Here is a 21,406-nt window from a genome sequence, read left to right as displayed (position 1 = left end):
AGTTTTCAACTATTTTGGACATCTCTGAGGTGAAAATGCAACTTTTAAGTGAAACTTAAGAAAAGTGATTTTCTCACTCTGAAATGATGAAAACCTACTTCAAGCATGTTAGAAACAAGTTTTCAACTATTTTGGACATCTCTGAGGTGAAAATGCAAGTTTTAAGTGAAACCTAAGAAAAGTGATTTTCTCACTCTGAAATGATGAAAACCTACTTCAAGCATGTTAGAAACAAGTTTTCAACTATTTTGGACATTCTCTGAGGTGAAAATGCAAGTTTTAAGTGAAACCTCAGAAAAGTGATTTTCTCACTCTGAAATGATGAAAACCTACTTCAAGCATGTTAGAAACAAGTTTTCAACTATTTTGGACATCTCTGAGGTGAAAATGCAAGTTTTAAGTGAAACTGAAGAAAAGTGATTTTCTCACTCTGAAATGATGAAAACCTACTTGAAGCATGTTAGAAACAAGTTTTGAACTATTTTGGACATCTCTGAGGTGAAAATGCAAGTTTTAAGTGAAACTGAAGAAAAGTGATTTTCTCACTCTGAAATGATGAAAACCTACTTCAAGCATGTTAGAAACAAGTTTTCAACTATTTTGGACATCTCTGAGGTGAAAATGCAACTTTTAAGTGAAACTGAAGAAAAGTGATTTTCTCACTCTGAAATGATGAAAACCTACTTCAAGCATGTTAGAAACAAGTTTTCAACTATTTTGGACATCTCTGAGGTGAAAATGCAACTTTTAAGTGAAACCTAAGAAAAGTGATTTTCTCACTCTGAAATGATGAAAACCTACTTCAAGCATGTTAGAAACAAGTTTTCAACTATTTTGGACTTCTCTGAGGTGAAAATGCAAGTTTTAAGTGAAACCTAAGAAAAGTGATTTTCTCACTCTGAAATGATGAAAACCTACTTCAAGCATGTTAGAAACAAGTTTTCAACTATTTTGGACATCTCTGAGGTGAAAATGCAAGTTTTAAGTGAAACCTAAGAAAAGTGATTTTCTCACTCTGAAATGATGAAAACCTACTTCAAGCATGTTAGAAACAAGTTTTCAACTATTTTGGACATCTCTGAGGTGAAAATGCAAGTTTTAAGTGAAACTGAAGAAAAGTGATTTTCTCACTCTGAAATGATGAAAACCTACTTCAAGCATGTTAGAAACAAGTTTTCAACTATTTTGGACATCTCTGAGGTGAAAATGCAAGTTTTAAGTGAAACTGAAGAAAAGTGATTTTCTCACTCTGAAATGATGAAAACCTACTTCAAGCATGTTAGAAACAAGTTTTCAACTATTTTGGACATCTCTGAGGTGAAAATGCAACTTTTAAGTGAAACCTAAGAAAAGTGATTTTCTCACTCTGAAATGATGAAAACCTACTTCAAGCATGTTAGAAACAAGTTTTCAACTATTTTGGACTTCTCTGAGGTGAAAATGCAAGTTTTAAGTGAAACCTCAGAAAAGTGATTTTCTCACTCTGAAATGATGAAAACCTACTTCAAGCATGTTAGAAACAAGTTTTCAACTATTTTGGACATCTCTGAGGTGAAAATGCAAGTTTTAAGTGAAAACTAAGAAAAGTGATTTTCTCACTCTGAAATGATGAAAACCTACTTCAAGCATGTTAGAAACAAGTTTTCAACTATTTTGGACATCTCTGAGGTGAAAATGCAACTTTTAAGTAAAACTTAAGAAAAGTGATTTTCTCACTCTGAAATGATGAAAACCTACTTCAAGCATGTTAGAAACAAGTTTTCAACTATTTTGGACATCTCTGAGGTGAAAATGCAACTTTTAAGTGAAACCTAAGAAAAGTGATTTTCTCACTCTGAAATGATGAAAACCTACTTCAAGCATGTTAGAAACAAGTTTTCAACTATTTTGGACATCTCTGAGGTGAAAATGCAAGTTTTAAGTGAAACTAAGAAAAGTGATTTTCTCACTCTGAAATGATGAAAACCTACTTCAAGCATGTTAGAAACAAGTTTTCAACTATTTTGGACATCTCTGAGGTGAAAATGCAAGTTTTAAGTGAAACTGAAGAAAAGTGATTTTCTCACTCTGAAATGATGAAAACCTACTTCAAGCATGTTAGAAACAAGTTTTCAACTATTTTGGACATCTCTGAGGTGAAAATGCAAGTTTTAAGTGAAACTGAAGAAAAGTGATTTTCTCACTCTGAAATGATGAAAACCTACTTCAAGCATGTTAGAAACAAGTTTTCAACTATTTTGGACATCTCTGAGGTGAAAATGCAAGTTTTAAGTGAAACTTAAGAAAAGTGATTTTCTCACTCTGAAATGATGAAAACCTACTTCAAGCATGTTAGAAACAAGTTTTCAACTATTTTGGACATCTCTGAGGTGAAAATGCAAGTTTTAAGTGAAACCTCAGAAAAGTGATTTTCTCACTCTGAAATGATGAAAACCTACTTCAAGCATGTTAGAAACAAGTTTTCAACTATTTTGGACATCTCTGAGGTGAAAATGCAAGTTTTAAGTGAAACTGAAGAAAAGTGATTTTCTCACTCTGAAATGATGAAAACCTACTTCAAGCATGTTAGAAACAAGTTTTCAACTATTTTGGACATCTCTGAGGTGAAAATGCAAGTTTTAAGTGAAACTGAAGAAAAGTGATTTTCTCACTCTGAAATGATGAAAACCTACTTCAAGCATGTTAGAAACAAGTTTTCAACTATTTTGGACATCTCTGAGGTGAAAATGCAACTTTTAAGTGAAACCTCAGAAAAGTGATTTTCTCACTCTGAAATGATGAAAACCTACTTCAAGCATGTTAGAAACAAGTTTTCAACTATTTTGGACATCTCTGAGGTGAAAATGCAAGTTTTAAGTGAAACCTCAGAAAAGTGATTTTCTCACTCTGAAATGATGAAAACCTACTTCAAGCATGTTAGAAACAAGTTTTCAACTATTTTGGACATCTCTGAGGTGAAAATGCAAGTTTTAAGTGAAACTAAGAAAAGTGATTTTCTCACTCTGAAATGATGAAAACCTACTTCAAGCATGTTAGAAACAAGTTTTCAACTATTTTGGACATCTCTGAGGTGAAAATGCAACTTTTAAGTAAAACTTAAGAAAAGTGATTTTCTCACTCTGAAATGATGAAAACCTACTTCAAGCATGTTAGAAACAAGTTTTCAACTATTTTGGACATCTCTGAGGTGAAAATGCAACTTTTAAGTGAAACCTCAGAAAAGTGATTTTCTCACTCTGAAATGATGAAAACCTACTTCAAGCATGTTAGAAACAAGTTTTCAACTATTTTGGACATCTCTGAGGTGAAAATGCAAGTTTTAAGTGAAACCTCAGAAAAGTGATTTTCTCACTCTGAAATGATGAAAACCTACTTCAAGCATGTTAGAAACAAGTTTTCAACTATTTTGGACATCTCTGAGGTGAAAATGCAAGTTTTAAGTGAAACTGAAGAAAAGTGATTTTCTCACTCTGAAATGATGAAAACCTACTTCAAGCATGTTAGAAACAAGTTTTCAACTATTTTGGACATCTCTGAGGTGAAAATGCAAGTTTTAAGTGAAACCTTAAGAAAAGTGATTTTCTCACTCTGAAATGATGAAAACCTACTTCAAGCATGTTAGAAACAAGTTTTCAACTATTTTGGACATCTCTGAGGTGAAAATGCAAGTTTTAAGTGAAACCTAAGAAAAGTGATTTTCTCACTCTGAAATGATGAAAACCTACTTCAAGCATGTTAGAAACAAGTTTTCAACTATTTTGGACATCTCTGAGGTGAAAATGCAAGTTTTAAGTGAAACTGAAGAAAAGTGATTTTCTCACTCTGAAATGATGAAAACCTACTTCAAGCATGTTAGAAACAAGTTTTCAACTATTTTGGACATCTCTGAGGTGAAAATGCAAGTTTTAAGTGAAACTGAAGAAAAGTGATTTTCTCACTCTGAAATGATGAAAACCTACTTCAAGCATGTTAGAAACAAGTTTTCAACTATTTTGGACATCTCTGAGGTGAAAATGCAAGTTTTAAGTGAAACCTAAGAAAAGTGATTTTCTCACTCTGAAATGATGAAAACCTACTTCAAGCATGTTAGAAACAAGTTTTCAACTATTTTGGACATCTCTGAGGTGAAAATGCAAGTTTTAAGTGAAACCTCAGAAAAGTGATTTTCTCACTCTGAAATGATGAAAACCTACTTCAAGCATGTTAGAAACAAGTTTTCAACTATTTTGGACATCTCTGAGGTGAAAATGCAAGTTTTAAGTGAAACCTAAGAAAAGTGATTTTCTCACTCTGAAATGATGAAAACCTACTTCAAGCATGTTAGAAACAAGTTTTCAACTATTTTGGACATCTCTGAGGTGAAAATGCAAGTTTTAAGTGAAACCTAAGAAAAGTGATTTTCTCACTCTGAAATGATGAAAACCTACTTCAAGCATGTTAGAAACAAGTTTTCAACTATTTTGGACATCTCTGAGGTGAAAATGCAAGTTTTAAGTGAAACTGAAGAAAAGTGATTTTCTCACTCTGAAATGATGAAAACCTACTTCAAGCATGTTAGAAACAAGTTTTCAACTATTTTGGACATCTCTGAGGTGAAAATGCAAGTTTTAAGTGAAACTGAAGAAAAGTGATTTTCTCACTCTGAAATGATGAAAACCTACTTCAAGCATGTTAGAAACAAGTTTTCAACTATTTTGGACATCTCTGAGGTGAAAATGCAAGTTTTAAGTGAAAACTAAGAAAAGTGATTTTCTCACTCTGAAATGATGAAAACCTACTTCAAGCATGTTAGAAACAAGTTTTCAACTATTTTGGACATCTCTGAGGTGAAAATGCAAGTTTTAAGTGAAACCTCAGAAAAGTGATTTTCTCACTCTGAAATGATGAAAACCTACTTCAAGCATGTTAGAAACAAGTTTTCAACTATTTTGGACATCTCTGAGGTGAAAATGCAAGTTTTAAGTGAAACTGAAGAAAAGTGATTTTCTCACTCTGAAATGATGAAAACCTACTTCAAGCATGTTAGAAACAAGTTTTCAACTATTTTGGACATCTCTGAGGTGAAAATGCAAGTTTTAAGTGAAACTGAAGAAAAGTGATTTTCTCACTCTGAAATGATGAAAACCTACTTCAAGCATGTTAGAAACAAGTTTTCAACTATTTTGGACATCTCTGAGGTGAAAATGCAACTTTTAAGTGAAAACTAAGAAAAGTGATTTTCTCACTCTGAAATGATGAAAACCTACTTCAAGCATGTTAGAAACAAGTTTTCAACTATTTTGGACATCTCTGAGGTGAAAATGCAAGTTTTAAGTGAAACCTAAGAAAAGTGATTTTCTCACTCTGAAATGATGAAAACCTACTTCAAGCATGTTAGAAACAAGTTTTCAACTATTTTGGACATCTCTGAGGTGAAAATGCAAGTTTTAAGTGAAACCTCAGAAAAGTGATTTTCTCACTCTGAAATGATGAAAACCTACTTCAAGCATGTTAGAAACAAGTTTTCAACTATTTTGGACATCTCTGAGGTGAAAATGCAAGTTTTAAGTGAAACCTAAGAAAAGTGATTTTCTCACTCTGAAATGATGAAAACCTACTTCAAGCATGTTAGAAACAAGTTTTCAACTATTTTGGACATCTCTGAGGTGAAAATGCAAGTTTTAAGTGAAACTGAAGAAAAGTGATTTTCTCACTCTGAAATGATGAAAACCTACTTCAAGCATGTTAGAAACAAGTTTTCAACTATTTTGGACATCTCTGAGGTGAAAATGCAAGTTTTAAGTGAAACTGAAGAAAAGTGATTTTCTCACTCTGAAATGATGAAAACCTACTTCAAGCATGTTAGAAACAAGTTTTCAACTATTTTGGACATCTCTGAGGTGAAAATGCAAGTTTTAGGTGAAAACTAAGAAAAGTGATTTTCTCACTCTGAAATGATGAAAACCTACTTCAAGCATGTTAGAAACAAGTTTTCAACTATTTTGGACATCTCTGAGGTGAAAATGCAAGTTTTAAGTGAAACTAAGAAAAGTGATTTTCTCACTCTGAAATGATGAAAACCTACTTCAAGCATGTTAGAAACAAGTTTTCAACTATTTTGGACATCTCTGAGGTGAAAATGCAAGTTTTAAGTGAAACTTAAGAAAAGTGATTTTCTCACTCTGAAATGATGAAAACCTACTTCAAGCATGTTAGAAACAAGTTTTCAACTATTTTGGACATCTCTGAGGTGAAAATGCAAGTTTTAAGTGAAACCTCAGAAAAGTGATTTTCTCACTCTGAAATGATGAAAACCTACTTCAAGCATGTTAGAAACAAGTTTTCAACTATTTTGGACATCTCTGAGGTGAAAATGCAAGTTTTAAGTGAAACCTCAGAAAAGTGATTTTCTCACTCTGAAATGATGAAAACCTACTTCAAGCATGTTAGAAACAAGTTTTCAACTATTTTGGACATCTCTGAGGTGAAAATGCAAGTTTTAAGTGAAACTGAAGAAAAGTGATTTTCTCACTCTGAAATGATGAAAACCTACTTCAAGCATGTTAGAAACAAGTTTTCAACTATTTTGGACATCTCTGAGGTGAAAATGCAAGTTTTAAGTGAAACTGAAGAAAAGTGATTTTCTCACTCTGAAATGATGAAAACCTACTTCAAGCATGTTAGAAACAAGTTTTCAACTATTTTGGACATCTCTGAGGTGAAAATGCAAGTTTTAAGTGAAAACTTAAGAAAAGTGATTTTCTCACTCTGAAATGATGAAAACCTACTTCAAGCATGTTAGAAACAAGTTTTCAACTATTTTGGACATCTCTGAGGTGAAAATGCAAGTTTTAAGTGAAACCTCAGAAAAGTGATTTTCTCACTCTGAAATGATGAAAACCTACTTCAAGCATGTTAGAAACAAGTTTTCAACTATTTTGGACATTCTCTGAGGTGAAAATGCAAGTTTTAAGTGAAACCTCAGAAAAGTGATTTTCTCACTCTGAAATGATGAAAACCTACTTCAAGCATGTTAGAAACAAGTTTTCAACTATTTTGGACATCTCTGAGGTGAAAATGCAAGTTTTAAGTGAAACTGAAGAAAAGTGATTTTCTCACTCTGAAATGATGAAAACCTACTTCAAGCATGTTAGAAACAAGTTTTCAACTATTTTGGACATCTCTGAGGTGAAAATGCAACTTTTAAGTAAAACTTAAGAAAAGTGATTTTCTCACTCTGAAATGATGAAAACCTACTTCAAGCATGTTAGAAACAAGTTTTCAACTATTTTGGACATCTCTGAGGTGAAAATGCAAGTTTTAAGTGAAACCTCAGAAAAGTGATTTTCTCACTCTGAAATGATGAAAACCTACTTCAAGCATGTTAGAAACAAGTTTTCAACTATTTTGGACATCTCTGAGGTGAAAATGCAAGTTTTAAGTGAAACTGAAGAAAAGTGATTTTCTCACTCTGAAATGATGAAAACCTACTTCAAGCATGTTAGAAACAAGTTTTCAACTATTTTGGACATCTCTGAGGTGAAAATGCAACTTTTAAGTGAAAACTTAAGAAAAGTGATTTTCTCACTCTGAAATGATGAAAACCTACTTCAAGCATGTTAGAAACAAGTTTTCAACTATTTTGGACATCTCTGAGGTGAAAATGCAAGTTTTAAGTGAAACCTCAGAAAAGTGATTTTCTCACTCTGAAATGATGAAAACCTACTTCAAGCATGTTAGAAACAAGTTTTCAACTATTTTGGACATCTCTGAGGTGAAAATGCAAGTTTTAAGTGAAACCTCAGAAAAGTGATTTTCTCACTCTGAAATGATGAAAACCTACTTCAAGCATGTTAGAAACAAGTTTTCAACTATTTTGGACATCTCTGAGGTGAAAATGCAAGTTTTAAGTGAAACTGAAGAAAAGTGATTTTCTCACTCTGAAATGATGAAAACCTACTTCAAGCATGTTAGAAACAAGTTTTGAACTATTTTGGACATCTCTGAGGTGAAAATGCAAGTTTTAAGTGAAACTGAAGAAAAGTGATTTTCTCACTCTGAAATGATGAAAACCTACTTCAAGCATGTTAGAAACAAGTTTTCAACTATTTTGGACATCTCTGAGGTGAAAATGCAACTTTTAAGTAAAACTTAAGAAAAGTGATTTTCTCACTCTGAAATGATGAAAACCTACTTCAAGCGTGTTAGAAACAAGTTTTCAACTATTTTGGACATCTCTGAGGTGAAAATGCATCTTTTAAGTGAAAACTAAGAAAAGTGATTTTCTCACTCTGAAATGATGAAAACCTACTTCAAGCATGTTAGAAACAAGTTTTCAACTATTTTGGACTTCTCTGAGGTGAAAATGCAAGTTTTAAGTGAAACCTCAGAAAAGTGATTTTCTCACTCTGAAATGATGAAAACCTACTTCAAGCATGTTAGAAACAAGTTTTCAACTATTTTGGACATCTCTGAGGTGAAAATGCAAGTTTTAAGTGAAACTGAAGAAAAGTGATTTTCTCACTCTGAAATGATGAAAACCTACTTCAAGCATGTTAGAAACAAGTTTTCAACTATTTTGGACATCTCTGAGGTGAAAATGCAACTTTTAAGTGAAACTTAAGAAAAGTGATTTTCTCACTCTGAAATGATGAAAACCTACTTCAAGCATGTTAGAAACAAGTTTTCAACTATTTTGGACATCTCTGAGGTGAAAATGCAAGTTTTAAGTGAAAACTAAGAAAAGTGATTTTCTCACTCTGAAATGATGAAAACCTACTTCAAGCATGTTAGAAACAAGTTTTCAACTATTTTGGACATCTCTGAGGTGAAAATGCAAGTTTTAAGTGAAACCTCAGAAAAGTGATTTTCTCACTCTGAAATGATGAAAACCTACTTCAAGCATGTTAGAAACAAGTTTTCAACTATTTTGGACATCTCTGAGGTGAAAATGCAAGTTTTAAGTGAAACTGAAGAAAAGTGATTTTCTCACTCTGAAATGATGAAAACCTACTTCAAGCATGTTAGAAACAAGTTTTCAACTATTTTGGACATCTCTGAGGTGAAAATGCAAGTTTTAAGTGAAACTGAAGAAAAGTGATTTTCTCACTCTGAAATGATGAAAACCTACTTCAAGCATGTTAGAAACAAGTTTTCAACTATTTTGGACATCTCTGAGGTGAAAATGCAAGTTTTAAGTGAAAACTAAGAAAAGTGATTTTCTCACTCTGAAATGATGAAAACCTACTTCAAGCATGTTAGAAACAAGTTTTCAACTATTTTGGACATCTCTGAGGTGAAAATGCAAGTTTTAAGTGAAACTGAAGAAAAGTGATTTTCTCACTCTGAAATGATGAAAACCTACTTCAAGCATGTTAGAAACAAGTTTTCAACTATTTTGGACATCTCTGAGGTGAAAATGCAACTTTTAAGTGAAACCTCAGAAAAGTGATTTTCTCACTCTGAAATGATGAAAACCTACTTCAAGCATGTTAGAAACAAGTTTTCAACTATTTTGGACTTCTCTGAGGTGAAAATGCAAGTTTTAAGTGAAACCTCAGAAAAGTGATTTTCTCACTCTGAAATGATGAAAACCTACTTCAAGCATGTTAGAAACAAGTTTTGAACTATTTTGGACATCTCTGAGGTGAAAATGCAAGTTTTAAGTGAAACTGAAGAAAAGTGATTTTCTCACTCTGAAATGATGAAAACCTACTTCAAGCATGTTAGAAACAAGTTTTCAACTATTTTGGACATCTCTGAGGTGAAAATGCAACTTTTAAGTAAAACTTAAGAAAAGTGATTTTCTCACTCTGAAATGATGAAAACCTACTTCAAGCATGTTAGAAACAAGTTTTCAACTATTTTGGACATCTCTGAGGTGAAAATGCAAGTTTTAAGTGAAACCTCAGAAAAGTGATTTTCTCACTCTGAAATGATGAAAACCTACTTCAAGCATGTTAGAAACAAGTTTTCAACTATTTTGGACATCTCTGAGGTGAAAATGCAAGTTTTAAGTGAAACCTCAGAAAAGTGATTTTCTCACTCTGAAATGATGAAAACCTACTTCAAGCATGTTAGAAACAAGTTTTGAACTATTTTGGACATCTCTGAGGTGAAAATGCAAGTTTTAAGTGAAACTGAAGAAAAGTGATTTTCTCACTCTGAAATGATGAAAACCTACTTGAAGCATGTTAGAAACAAGTTTTGAACTATTTTGGACATCTCTGAGGTGAAAATGCAAGTTTTAAGTGAAACTGAAGAAAAGTGATTTTCTCACTCTGAAATGATGAAAACCTACTTGAAGCATGTTAGAAACAAGTTTTGAACTATTTTGGACATCTCTGAGGTGAAAATGCAAGTTTTAAGTGAAACTGAAGAAAAGTGATTTTCTCACTCTGAAATGATGAAAACCTACTTCAAGCATGTTAGAAACAAGTTTTCAACTATTTTGGACATCTCTGAGGTGAAAATGCAACTTTTAAGTGAAAACTAAGAAAAGTGATTTTCTCACTCTGAAATGATGAAAACCTACTTCAAGCATGTTAGAAACAAGTTTTCAACTATTTTGGACATCTCTGAGGTGAAAATGCAAGTTTTAAGTGAAACCTAAGAAAAGTGATTTTCTCACTCTGAAATGATGAAAACCTACTTCAAGCATGTTAGAAACAAGTTTTCAACTATTTTGGACTTCTCTGAGGTGAAAATGCAAGTTTTAAGTGAAACCTCAGAAAAGTGATTTTCTCACTCTGAAATGATGAAAACCTACTTCAAGCATGTTAGAAACAAGTTTTCAACTATTTTGGACATCTCTGAGGTGAAAATGCAAGTTTTAAGTGAAACTAAGAAAAGTGATTTTCTCACTCTGAAATGATGAAAACCTACTTCAAGCATGTTAGAAACAAGTTTTGAACTATTTTGGACATCTCTGAGGTGAAAATGCAAGTTTTAAGTGAAACTGAAGAAAAGTGATTTTCTCACTCTGAAATGATGAAAACCTACTTCAAGCATGTTAGAAACAAGTTTTCAACTATTTTGGACATCTCTGAGGTGAAAATGCAAGTTTTAAGTGAAACTGAAGAAAAGTGATTTTCTCACTCTGAAATGATGAAAACCTACTTCAAGCATGTTAGAAACAAGTTTTCAACTATTTTGGACATCTCTGAGGTGAAAATGCAACTTTTAAGTGAAACTAAGAAAAGTGATTTTCTCACTCTGAAATGATGAAAACCTACTTCAAGCATGTTAGAAACAAGTTTTCAACTATTTTGGACATCTCTGAGGTGAAAATGCAAGTTTTAAGTGAAACCTAAGAAAAGTGATTTTCTCACTCTGAAATGATGAAAACCTACTTCAAGCATGTTAGAAACAAGTTTTCAACTATTTTGGACATCTCTGAGGTGAAAATGCAAGTTTTAAGTGAAACCTAAGAAAAGTGATTTTCTCACTCTGAAATGATGAAAACCTACTTCAAGCATGTTAGAAACAAGTTTTCAACTATTTTGGACATCTCTGAGGTGAAAATGCAAGTTTTAAGTGAAACCTCAGAAAAGTGATTTTCTCACTCTGAAATGATGAAAACCTACTTCAAGCATGTTAGAAACAAGTTTTCAACTATTTTGGACATCTCTGAGGTGAAAATGCAAGTTTTAAGTGAAACTGAAGAAAAGTGATTTTCTCACTCTGAAATGATGAAAACCTACTTCAAGCATGTTAGAAACAAGTTTTCAACTATTTTGGACATCTCTGAGGTGAAAATGCAAGTTTTAAGTGAAACTGAAGAAAAGTGATTTTCTCACTCTGAAATGATGAAAACCTACTTCAAGCATGTTAGAAACAAGTTTTCAACTATTTTGGACATCTCTGAGGTGAAAATGCAAGTTTTAAGTGAAACTAAGAAAAGTGATTTTCTCACTCTGAAATGATGAAAACCTACTTCAAGCATGTTAGAAACAAGTTTTCAACTATTTTGGACATCTCTGAGGTGAAAATGCAACTTTTAAGTGAAACCTAAGAAAAGTGATTTTCTCACTCTGAAATGATGAAAACCTACTTCAAGCATGTTAGAAACAAGTTTTCAACTATTTTGGACATCTCTGAGGTGAAAATGCAAGTTTTAAGTGAAACCTAAGAAAAGTGATTTTCTCACTCTGAAATGATGAAAACCTACTTCAAGCATGTTAGAAACAAGTTTTCAACTATTTTGGACATCTCTGAGGTGAAAATGCAAGTTTTAAGTGAAACTAAGAAAAGTGATTTTCTCACTCTGAAATGATGAAAACCTACTTCAAGCATGTTAGAAACAAGTTTTCAACTATTTTGGACATCTCTGAGGTGAAAATGCAAGTTTTAAGTGAAACCTAAGAAAAGTGATTTTCTCACTCTGAAATGATGAAAACCTACTTCAAGCATGTTAGAAACAAGTTTTCAACTATTTTGGACATCTCTGAGGTGAAAATGCAAGTTTTAAGTGAAACTAAGAAAAGTGATTTTCTCACTCTGAAATGATGAAAACCTACTTCAAGCATGTTAGAAACAAGTTTTCAACTATTTTGGACATGGCTGAGGTGAAAATGCAAGTTTTAGGTGAAAACTAAGAAAAGTGATTTTCTCACTCTGAGATGATGAAAACCTACTTCAAGCATGTTAGAAACAAGTTTTCAACTATTTTGGACATCTCTGAGGTGAAAATGCAAGTTGTAAGTGAAACTGAAGAAAAGTGATTTTCTTACTCTGAAATGATGAAAACCTACTTCAAGCATGTTAGAAACAAGTTTTCAACTATTTTGGACTTCTCTGAGGTGAAAATGCAAGTTTTAAGTGAAACTTGCATTTTGCAAATGTCATTTTGGCTTCCCCCCACCCCCAAAAAAAATTCTTCTGTCTAGAGACATCACAGATTTTCTGTGACCTTAAGCATTAGTACAAGAAGGATTACGGGGGGATGCTGGAGAGGCACACAAATGCATTTGCCCCCGGGCGACAGAGACCCTTGGTGCTCCAATGGGTGCAAGCCATATGGGAGCCGCAAGTGAGGGCAAAGAGGAGTGGAGATTTGGCGGGCCGCAAGCAGTGCCCAACCTGCTCGTGACCCAGAAAAGCACACAGTCAGTGAGCGTGATCGAGAATGAGTAGGAATCGGGGCCAAGACCGGGGGGGGGCGGGGCAACGGGGGGGGGGGGAAGTGAGAAGGCTCGCCTAGGGCACCTAATCCCCTTGCACCAGCCCTGCCAGCGGAGACAACCACAAGTTACAAGAATTGGGAGATTTCCTCCAGGAAGTGGGAGCAACCAAAGCCGAACAGAACTTCCCAGGTCTCTGTGTATTGGACACATTGCGAGGAACTCAGCCCATCCTAGCCAAGCTGCCACGTAATATAACAGAGAGCTGGGCATCACTTGGTACAAAGTATAAAGAAAACCACCAAGAAAAACACCCTCCCTTTGAAGTATTTATGAAGTTCATACAAGAATTAGCAAAGATAAGGAACAATCCCAGTTTCTTGGTAGATCTATCTGAAGCCAGCCAGACCAACTACTTCATGAATTAAAGACCTCCCAGGAAGTACAGCAATTCTAGGAAACCTATCTCCTGTGCATAAGACAGAGGTATCTCCTACCACAGATAAAGTGGAGTACCCAGATTGTCAGTGTCCAATACACAAGAGGCCTCACGCACTCAGAAAGTGTAGAGGATTCAAGGGGAAACCCTTAAAAGAGCGCAAAGAACTGTTAAAGAAGTATGGAATTTGCTACAGATGTTGCTCTTCAACTGACCATATGGCTAAAGACTGTAAAGCAGCCATCAAGTGTTCAGAGTGTGGCCGTGAGCATCATCGCAGCGCCCTGCACCCCGGGGGAGGAAAACTTATTCCTTCAGGAACCTCATGTCCTAGGCCGAACCACAGCGGGAAGGAAGACTTCAGAACCCAAAGTGATCCCTAAATGCACACAAGTGTGTGGGAGAAATAACAGCAGAAGATCCTGCACTAAGATATGCTTAGCCAAAGTGTATCAGCCTGAGAAAGCAGTCAAAATGTACATCATTATAGATGAGCAGAGCAACAGGTCTTTAGCAAGGCCAGAATTCTTTGATTTGTATAATATCCAGAGAAAATACTCTTCCTACAACCTGAAAACCTGTTCAGGGGTCACCCGAGTGATGGGGAGAAGAGCAAGTAGATACGTAATAGAGGTGATAGATGGCAGCAGCAAGTCAAACCTACCTATGCTCATCGAATGCAATCAGGTGTTTGACAACAGGGATGAGATTCCCACACCAGAAGCTGCTCGACACCATTCTCACCTAAAACCTATAATGCACCAACTTCCACCATTGGATCCAGAAGCTGAAATCCTGCTGTTACTGGGCAGAGATGCACCAGCATTAGTCAAGGTCCTGGAGATATGTGATGGTCCTCAAACTGCTCCCTATGTTTATCACCTCACCTTGGGATGGGTGATAATCGGTGAGGTCTGCCTGAACCGAACAAAGAGGCCGAGTGTTCGTGCATATGCCACACATATCTTAGAGAATGGACACCCGACCTTATTTGAACAATGTCCCAACCATCTGAGTACCAAGGAGATCTTAAGCTGTGAGGAGCTGAATCTCAAGACAACTCTCAGCCAGATCACCTCTCCATCAGATGTAGGGGAACGTCTAGGGAGCTCAGGTTCCAAGTCACCAAGGATGATGGCAAACCTACTCTTTCTGTAGAAGATAGAGGATTCTTGAGGATCATGGATAAAGAGTTTTCCAAGGATGAAGCGAACAGCTGGGTGGCTCCTCTCCCATTCTGGATGCCCAGACCCCAGCTTCCTAGCAATAGAGAACAAGCACTCTCGCGGCTCATGTTACTGCAAAAGACTCTAAAAAAGAAACCAGAGACAAAGCAACACTTCATCACCTTCATGAACGATATGCTGACCAATGGCCATGAAAGCCGGTTCCACCCTTAAAATAAAATAAAGAATATTGGTACCTACCTAACTTTGGTGTATACCACCCACAGAAACCAGGCCAGATCCAGATCATTTTTTACTCCATCGCGCAGTTTTGTGGGATCTCACTCCACAGTGTGCTTCTCATGGGACCTGACCTGATCAATAATTTGTTGGGAGTGTTGCTCCGCTTCAAGAAGCAAGCAGTCACCATGACAGCTGATATCCAGCAAATGTTTTACTGCTTTGCTGTGCACCCCAACTACAGAAATTACCTTCGATTCCTGTGGTACTGCGACAATGACATCAGCAAAGAGATTATGGAGTACCAAATACGAGTGCATGTTTTCAGTAACAGTCCATCACCTGCAGTGGCCACATACAGTCTCAGAAGGATGGCCCAAGAAGGCGAAAGAGAGTATGGCGCAGAAGTCAGACGCTTTGTGGAAAGAGACTTCTATGTAGATGATGGAAGAAGCAACTTAATAAAGAGGACACAAGCGATGCTGCAGGTGCCAATCTGAGGCTCCATAAAATAGCTTCCAACAGCCCTCAAGTAATGAAAGCATTTCCTTCAGATGACCATGCCAAAGACTTGAGGAACTTGGACTTGAGCGTGGACATGCCTCCACTCCAATGAAGCCTTGGACTGAGTTTGGACCTAAAGAGAGATGTTTTCACATTACAAGTCTCAACCCAAGAGAAACCATATACTCGCAACAGCCTGTATGATCCACTGGGGTTTGTGACTCCAGTCACCATACAAGCATTGCTGAGAGAGCTCAGTGCTGAGTCGATCTGCTGGTAGATCTGCCATCCTTTGTTCTTGGTGCTTGCCACGTAGCTTGCGACACCTGACACATTTGTAGTTTACAGAGTGATGCATCGTTTTGCTCCCATTTTCCATAATCCTGCAGCTCTGATGGCTCCCTCTGTAAAGTGCTGACCTTGGTGTTTGACCTGCTCATGGTAGTATCAAACAAGCAGGGTAGCTACATGGTATAGACCAGGAACGATTGCAGGTTCTTCTCACTCTGGTCTAGTTCTGCGTGGGTGAGACAGCCGCCAACTCTTAGCAGGCCATCTTTGTCAGCGAAGGGGTTCAACTTCCAAAGGCAACTGCCCTTGGGGAGGTTTGCATCTTTGTTGATGCAATTGCATTCTTCTGTGTACGTTTCCTGTTGTACACAGTGCAAGATGAAACCCAACCAATGAATTAAAAGACACCTAAGAGTCATGCATTATTGCTTGTGAAGTGCTCCATAAAAGAACTGGGTCTGAGACCATAATTTTGGCACACGATCAGCCCCAATGCAGATGAGATCAGAAGGAGGAAACCAGACTATGAAGAGATGGAAAGACCTTAGCAATCAGAGAGATACTGAGGAGACTTGAACCGCTGGCCATTGTCCAGGGCACTTCACTTTGGGAGTAGTAAAGGGGAAGAAACTAAGAAATTAGAAAGGCATTATTATGTATATCATATGGTATGGGGAATTTAATTGAAAAAAGATAGGTATACAAATCAGCTATTGATTACTTTATATATATTATACAAGAGTCTTTGAAATTGCGCAAAAGTGTGCAAAGTTCCAGAGTGAGTGTGTATTGTGCAATCATAGGTATGCATTGCCCAACTGCCTGCACCCCAAGTGGGCTTCAACCTCAAGGATACATGGATGCATTGATCACATATAATAGGATAGGTGCCCAATCCTTTCAATTATTAAACTTCCCGTAACAAGGGGTCATGAACCAAGAGTGAGGGATTAAGGGTTGAGTCGAGGGACATGAGACAAGAGTCAAGGATAAGAGATAAGAGTCAATAGGTCAACATTTGGACCATGGATTGGGCATTGAGGCTCCAAGGGTCAAGGGGTCAAAGTTCTGGGACCAAGGGTCAGGGTTAAGGTTAAGGTGTCAGTTCAGGAGCCGAAGGTCAGGGTCATAGGTCAGTGAAATTCGGTCAGGGTTAGGCAGGGAGGGTTAGGACCCCTGAACCTTGACAAATCATTGATCTTTAGACCTCTCACCATTGCAGGGGAAGAGCTCAGTAATCCACAATCCAGTGGGAGCACTAAGAGGAGAACATCATCTTGTTGGTGGCTGAAGAAGATTGGTAAGTATTGCTTTGTGAAATTTTAGAACTTAAAAAAGTTATGGAGAGAGGTAAACTATTGTGGTATATTCTTTGGTGTGTTTGTTATAAAAGCCAAAAGGTAGGAAAAAGCTTAAAGTTTGCGTATTTGTTATAAAAAGCTAGCCTAAGGCAGGAAAAAGCTTAGAGGTAGAAAAACTGAAAGTTTGCTGAAGGTTTGTTGTTTGTTTGTTTTGGATGGTTTTTTTTGCCTTTCTGGGATTGAAGCTTATCAAAACTGTTTCATTTAAAAAAGGAATGAGGTCGCAGAAACTCGCAGGGTTACTTCTCAGAAGTGTGTGCATATGGGGACACGGATTCCAGGCACTGAAAGGTATGCTGAAACTCAGCCCTTAATCCAAGGCGGGAGGGTACTGGCAGCACTGCTCCTTTAATTTGCACAAAAGCAAGTGACCAGGCAATGTGATCTGAATTAGAATTTTACAAGATGGGAGTTCATTTTTATTAAGTTGCTTTTCAAAGGAAAGAAGGCTTGCGAGATGTGTGTGTCCCTAATAACTTCTGTGTTTGGTATCCTAGTCACACCAAGTTTTCAGGACATTTTGGGGACAGGGAGCGGGGGAGTTGAGGACATGAAAACAGGGTTTCTTTTAGATTCATGTGTATTACTAAGAAAAAAAAAACATAATTCTTTTACAAACTAAAAATGTATTTTAAGGGTATGGGTCAAAAGTGTGCTACTGTCATCTGCGATATGCACTGTGTGGAGAGAGAGGGGGTCTAAAAGGGGAGTGTGTGAGAGCCGAGGAGCTGGGAGTCTCCAGTAGTTTCACCTGATTCAATCTGTATTAATTAGAGGTGCCAGAAATATGTCTGAGAGCTCAGGTGGACTGTTGTGTATGTTCTGCTCCTGCAAGTTTCCTGTAGTACTGAATCCTACCCTGTGTGAGTGATGGATTTGAAATGACCTCACTTCTGAATTATTACCTGCCTTCCGTAAATAAATCAAAGGTCTTTTGGAACACCAATGGGCGTGGGAGTTCTCTTTCTGTCTGAAAGCCTGCTGCAGTGCTGAACATTGCTCCCCAACGTTCAAGAACAACTGAAGGTAAGAGCAGTTTGTGCACCTGCGATTTATCATCTAAAAACTATCCGAGACCCATGTGTTACAAGTGCACATGCACTTGTTCCAGAAATTAGCCTCCTTCTTGTTATAATGAGCTACAGAGAGCCCCCGAGCCTGTGTGCAATTTCCAGCTTTCCTTCCCCGCCCTGCATGTTCACTGCAAGGTTACCACATTAACTTGTAACCATGCCAAATGTTGCAATAAACTATAGCACTGTGAATAAACTCCTCTTCTTCTTATTCCTCCAGATCTGAAGAATGGCTCCCTGTACCAGACATCTGCTGATTCTCTGCCTAATTTCTGACATCTGTTTCACAGCCGTTACAGCAACAGCAAAGGGTAAGATCAATAATAATTTTCCGAAAGTGATATTTACATATTCACATAGGGGTTGAATCGGAACAAGCTTCCAACATGTGCTAATTCATTGCTTTTGTGTGGCTGTACCAAAAGTAGAAAATTCAAAGCCATTTACTCGGGTAAATGGACATAACAACATAAGATTTGAGGTGCTTGGAGGACAAGATGGTGGCTTGCAGATAAGCATGAATGCTGTGTGGCCTTACCTTTCCATTAGACCCGATTTTCCTGCAAGATGCCTCCTAAGCAGAAAGGGAAAGTGTGGATCTTTCCCCCCCCCCCCCCCCAATGAGCTAGTATCTTTCAGGGCAACAGCAGATGACATCTTTCATGTCTCATCCGGTTGAAAGTTTGGAAGCTGAAGTCCCGTTGGCGTTCGGGGTGAGGGAGCATCTCTTTCACCTGGGGAGGAAGTTTCACTCAGGCCCCACTGGACCCCAGGCTGCAAAGAGACTCAACCTGCATCTGGGTCCTGAGGTGCCCCATGATGACGATCTTGGAGCACCCTCAGCGGGAGGGGACACAGCAGTATTCCATCCTTCGGCAGCTTGGGACTCCCACCGAATCTTCTGTCATTGTGCTACTGCCATCTTGGATCCTGAATAAGGAGGGAATTCTCCGAGGTGGTTTTTCTTTTTTTTTTTTTTTTTTTTACTGGTTTTTCTACCGAGCAGACTCTTCAGTTGGGTGAGCCTTTTATTATTCCACCTAAGCCTACACTGGTAACACTGGACTCTCTTTGAGACCTATTGGTGGGATTTGGCAAATCTCTGATTCCACTGCAAAATTTAATTCCTTCTCTTCAAAGTTTAGACCTATGCTTGAGAGACATGAAGGACAGTTGACTGAGATAAATGTCAAGATATCCACAATTGAATCTCAGATTCAAGAAATTAAGTCCTTCAGTGACTCTATTATTAATGATTGTTATGCAAGAAGGCTGGAGCTTCTGGAAAATCGATATAGACACTTAAACCTGTGAATACTTAATTTTCCTAGGGTTATGGGGGAAGTCCCTCTAGTTACCCTAAAAAGATATTTCCTTGAAGTTTTACATTTTGATCTAGTGCAAGTTCCTTTGATATACAGCATATTTCCTGCCATTAGCATCTCAATCTGCCTCTTGATGTCCTATTGCTGTGATGTCCTATTGCTGTGGATATGAATAATTCAACAGAATTTCTTGCGAGTTCTGCAATAGAAAATATTGAAAGAACTGCATTACTTGTTTCTTTTCTAAACGAACAAGATTTGGATAATGTAATGCGTAAATACTTTTTTCCATTTCATCTTTATTTCCTGGTCCGGGGGTTAGAATATTCCCTGATTTAGCTCCGGTTACCCAGGAAAGAAAAAAATATTTTATTTTAAATGTATTATTTAGTAACATCATTGCAAGTTCCGTAATCTTCGTACTTTTTGAGAGTAAATGACCGATTCATGCTTATCCGTTCCACACCGCTGATTATTTTATAAACTTCTATCATATCTCCCCTCAGCCATCTCTTCTCCAAGCCGAAGAGCCCTAACCTCTTTATCCTTTCTTCACAGGGGAATAGTTCCATCCCCTTTATGATTTTGGTTGCCCTTCTCTGTATCTTTTCTAATTCTGCTATATCTTTTTTGAGAACTGCACACAATACTCAAGATGAGGTTGTACCATGGAGCGATCCGGAGGACCTGGCTGACAATTGCCCTCCTCTGCCCGGATAAAGGTACACTCAGCTCCCATGGCACACATAACTTTAACCGGGTTATAAGGAGACATTCCTGGGGTTGTGTAGAGGCAGGAGAATGAAAACAATGCATATACATGGGATTCTCAAAAGTACACATGCTATGCACAAAGAACACTTGTTCTTTTAGCATGTGTGCTTTACAATAACTACTTTTCATAAAGGAACTACCCAGCTGCTTTCTCTTTCAAAAAGGAACAACAAAGTATGCCTAGCAAAAGCAGCCTGCATAGTTTGCAACTATTTAGGCTACTCAAAATTGACACCTATGTGCCCACTATGTATGCAGGTATTTTTCTGCAGGTTTACATGTTAAATATGAACAGCCTGTTGCAGTTTGATACTGCAGGCGAAGCAGTGGACCCTTGGGCCGGCCTACCTTGAGTGATAGGGTAGGCCGGGAGGCGGAGCCAGAGGCTCGTGGTGTTCACCCGGGAACCAGGAACCCCCCAGGAGGAGCCCATAGGGTTCTGGCTCCTTGGGACTTGGGCAATAGAGAGAGTCCAGTAACAGGGGTGAGAGCAAGGAAGTCCAAAGGTACTTGGTAGGCAGGAGACCGGATACTGAGGCAGGCGGAGGATAGTAACAGAGTCTCTGTGGCCAGCGGGAACAGGAGCAGGCGTAGCCTGAAACAAAGTCTGTGACGAGCAGTAGCGGGCGCACGCTGTAACCTGGAACGGGTTCCGTAGCAAGCAGGAACTGGAGCAAGCTGAAGACTGAAGCAGGACCAGAGACGAGCCGAGATCAGTGGCAGGCAGCAGGCTGGGCAAACAGGAACAGGCCAAGATCAGGGCAGGCAGCAGGCAAGCGGAGTCAGGAACAAACCAGGGTCAGAGGCAGGCAGCAGGCAAAGCGTAGTCAGGAACAAACCAGGGTCAGAGGCAGGCAGCAGGCAAAGCGTAGTCAGGAACAAACCAGGGTCAGAGGCAGGCAGCAGGCAAAGCGTAGTCAAGGCAATCCAAGGTCAGCGACAGGAACTCAGTGAAGACGATGCGCAACTCAGAACTACAAGGCAGTATTGAACCTCGTTGCAAGGCGATGAGACGGCGTCCGGGCGCCGGTTATATCGCCCTGGGTGTGTGACGTCATCCTCGCAGGCGGGGCTCGACTTCCGGGTGCTGGACGCACAAAGTGAGCGTACTCGCGCGCATGGGAGGCCGCGGC

At 37.8% G+C, this 21,406-nt stretch overlaps 1 protein-coding gene across 1 annotated transcript in view; it reads left to right on the top strand.

Annotated features, from left to right (window-relative positions):
- The first annotated feature begins 18,041 nt into the window (after positions 1 to 18,041).
- Positions 18,042 to 21,406, top strand: part of LOC115095119 (fatty acyl-CoA hydrolase precursor, medium chain-like) — a 102,778-nt gene continuing 99,413 nt past the window's right edge. Inside the window, exons 1-2 of the mRNA XM_029608386.1 lie at positions 18,042 to 18,127; positions 18,395 to 18,485. Coding sequence (XP_029464246.1) covers positions 18,404 to 18,485 — 82 coding nt within the window. The 5' untranslated portion in view covers positions 18,042 to 18,127; positions 18,395 to 18,403. The remainder of the gene's footprint in view (positions 18,128 to 18,394; positions 18,486 to 21,406) is intronic.

The sequence above is a fragment of the Rhinatrema bivittatum genome, chromosome 7, assembly GCF_901001135.1.
Source record: "Rhinatrema bivittatum chromosome 7, aRhiBiv1.1, whole genome shotgun sequence".
In the NCBI taxonomy this organism is placed as follows: Eukaryota; Metazoa; Chordata; class Amphibia; order Gymnophiona; family Rhinatrematidae; genus Rhinatrema; species Rhinatrema bivittatum.
This window is presented reverse-complemented; position numbering and strand designations above follow the sequence as displayed.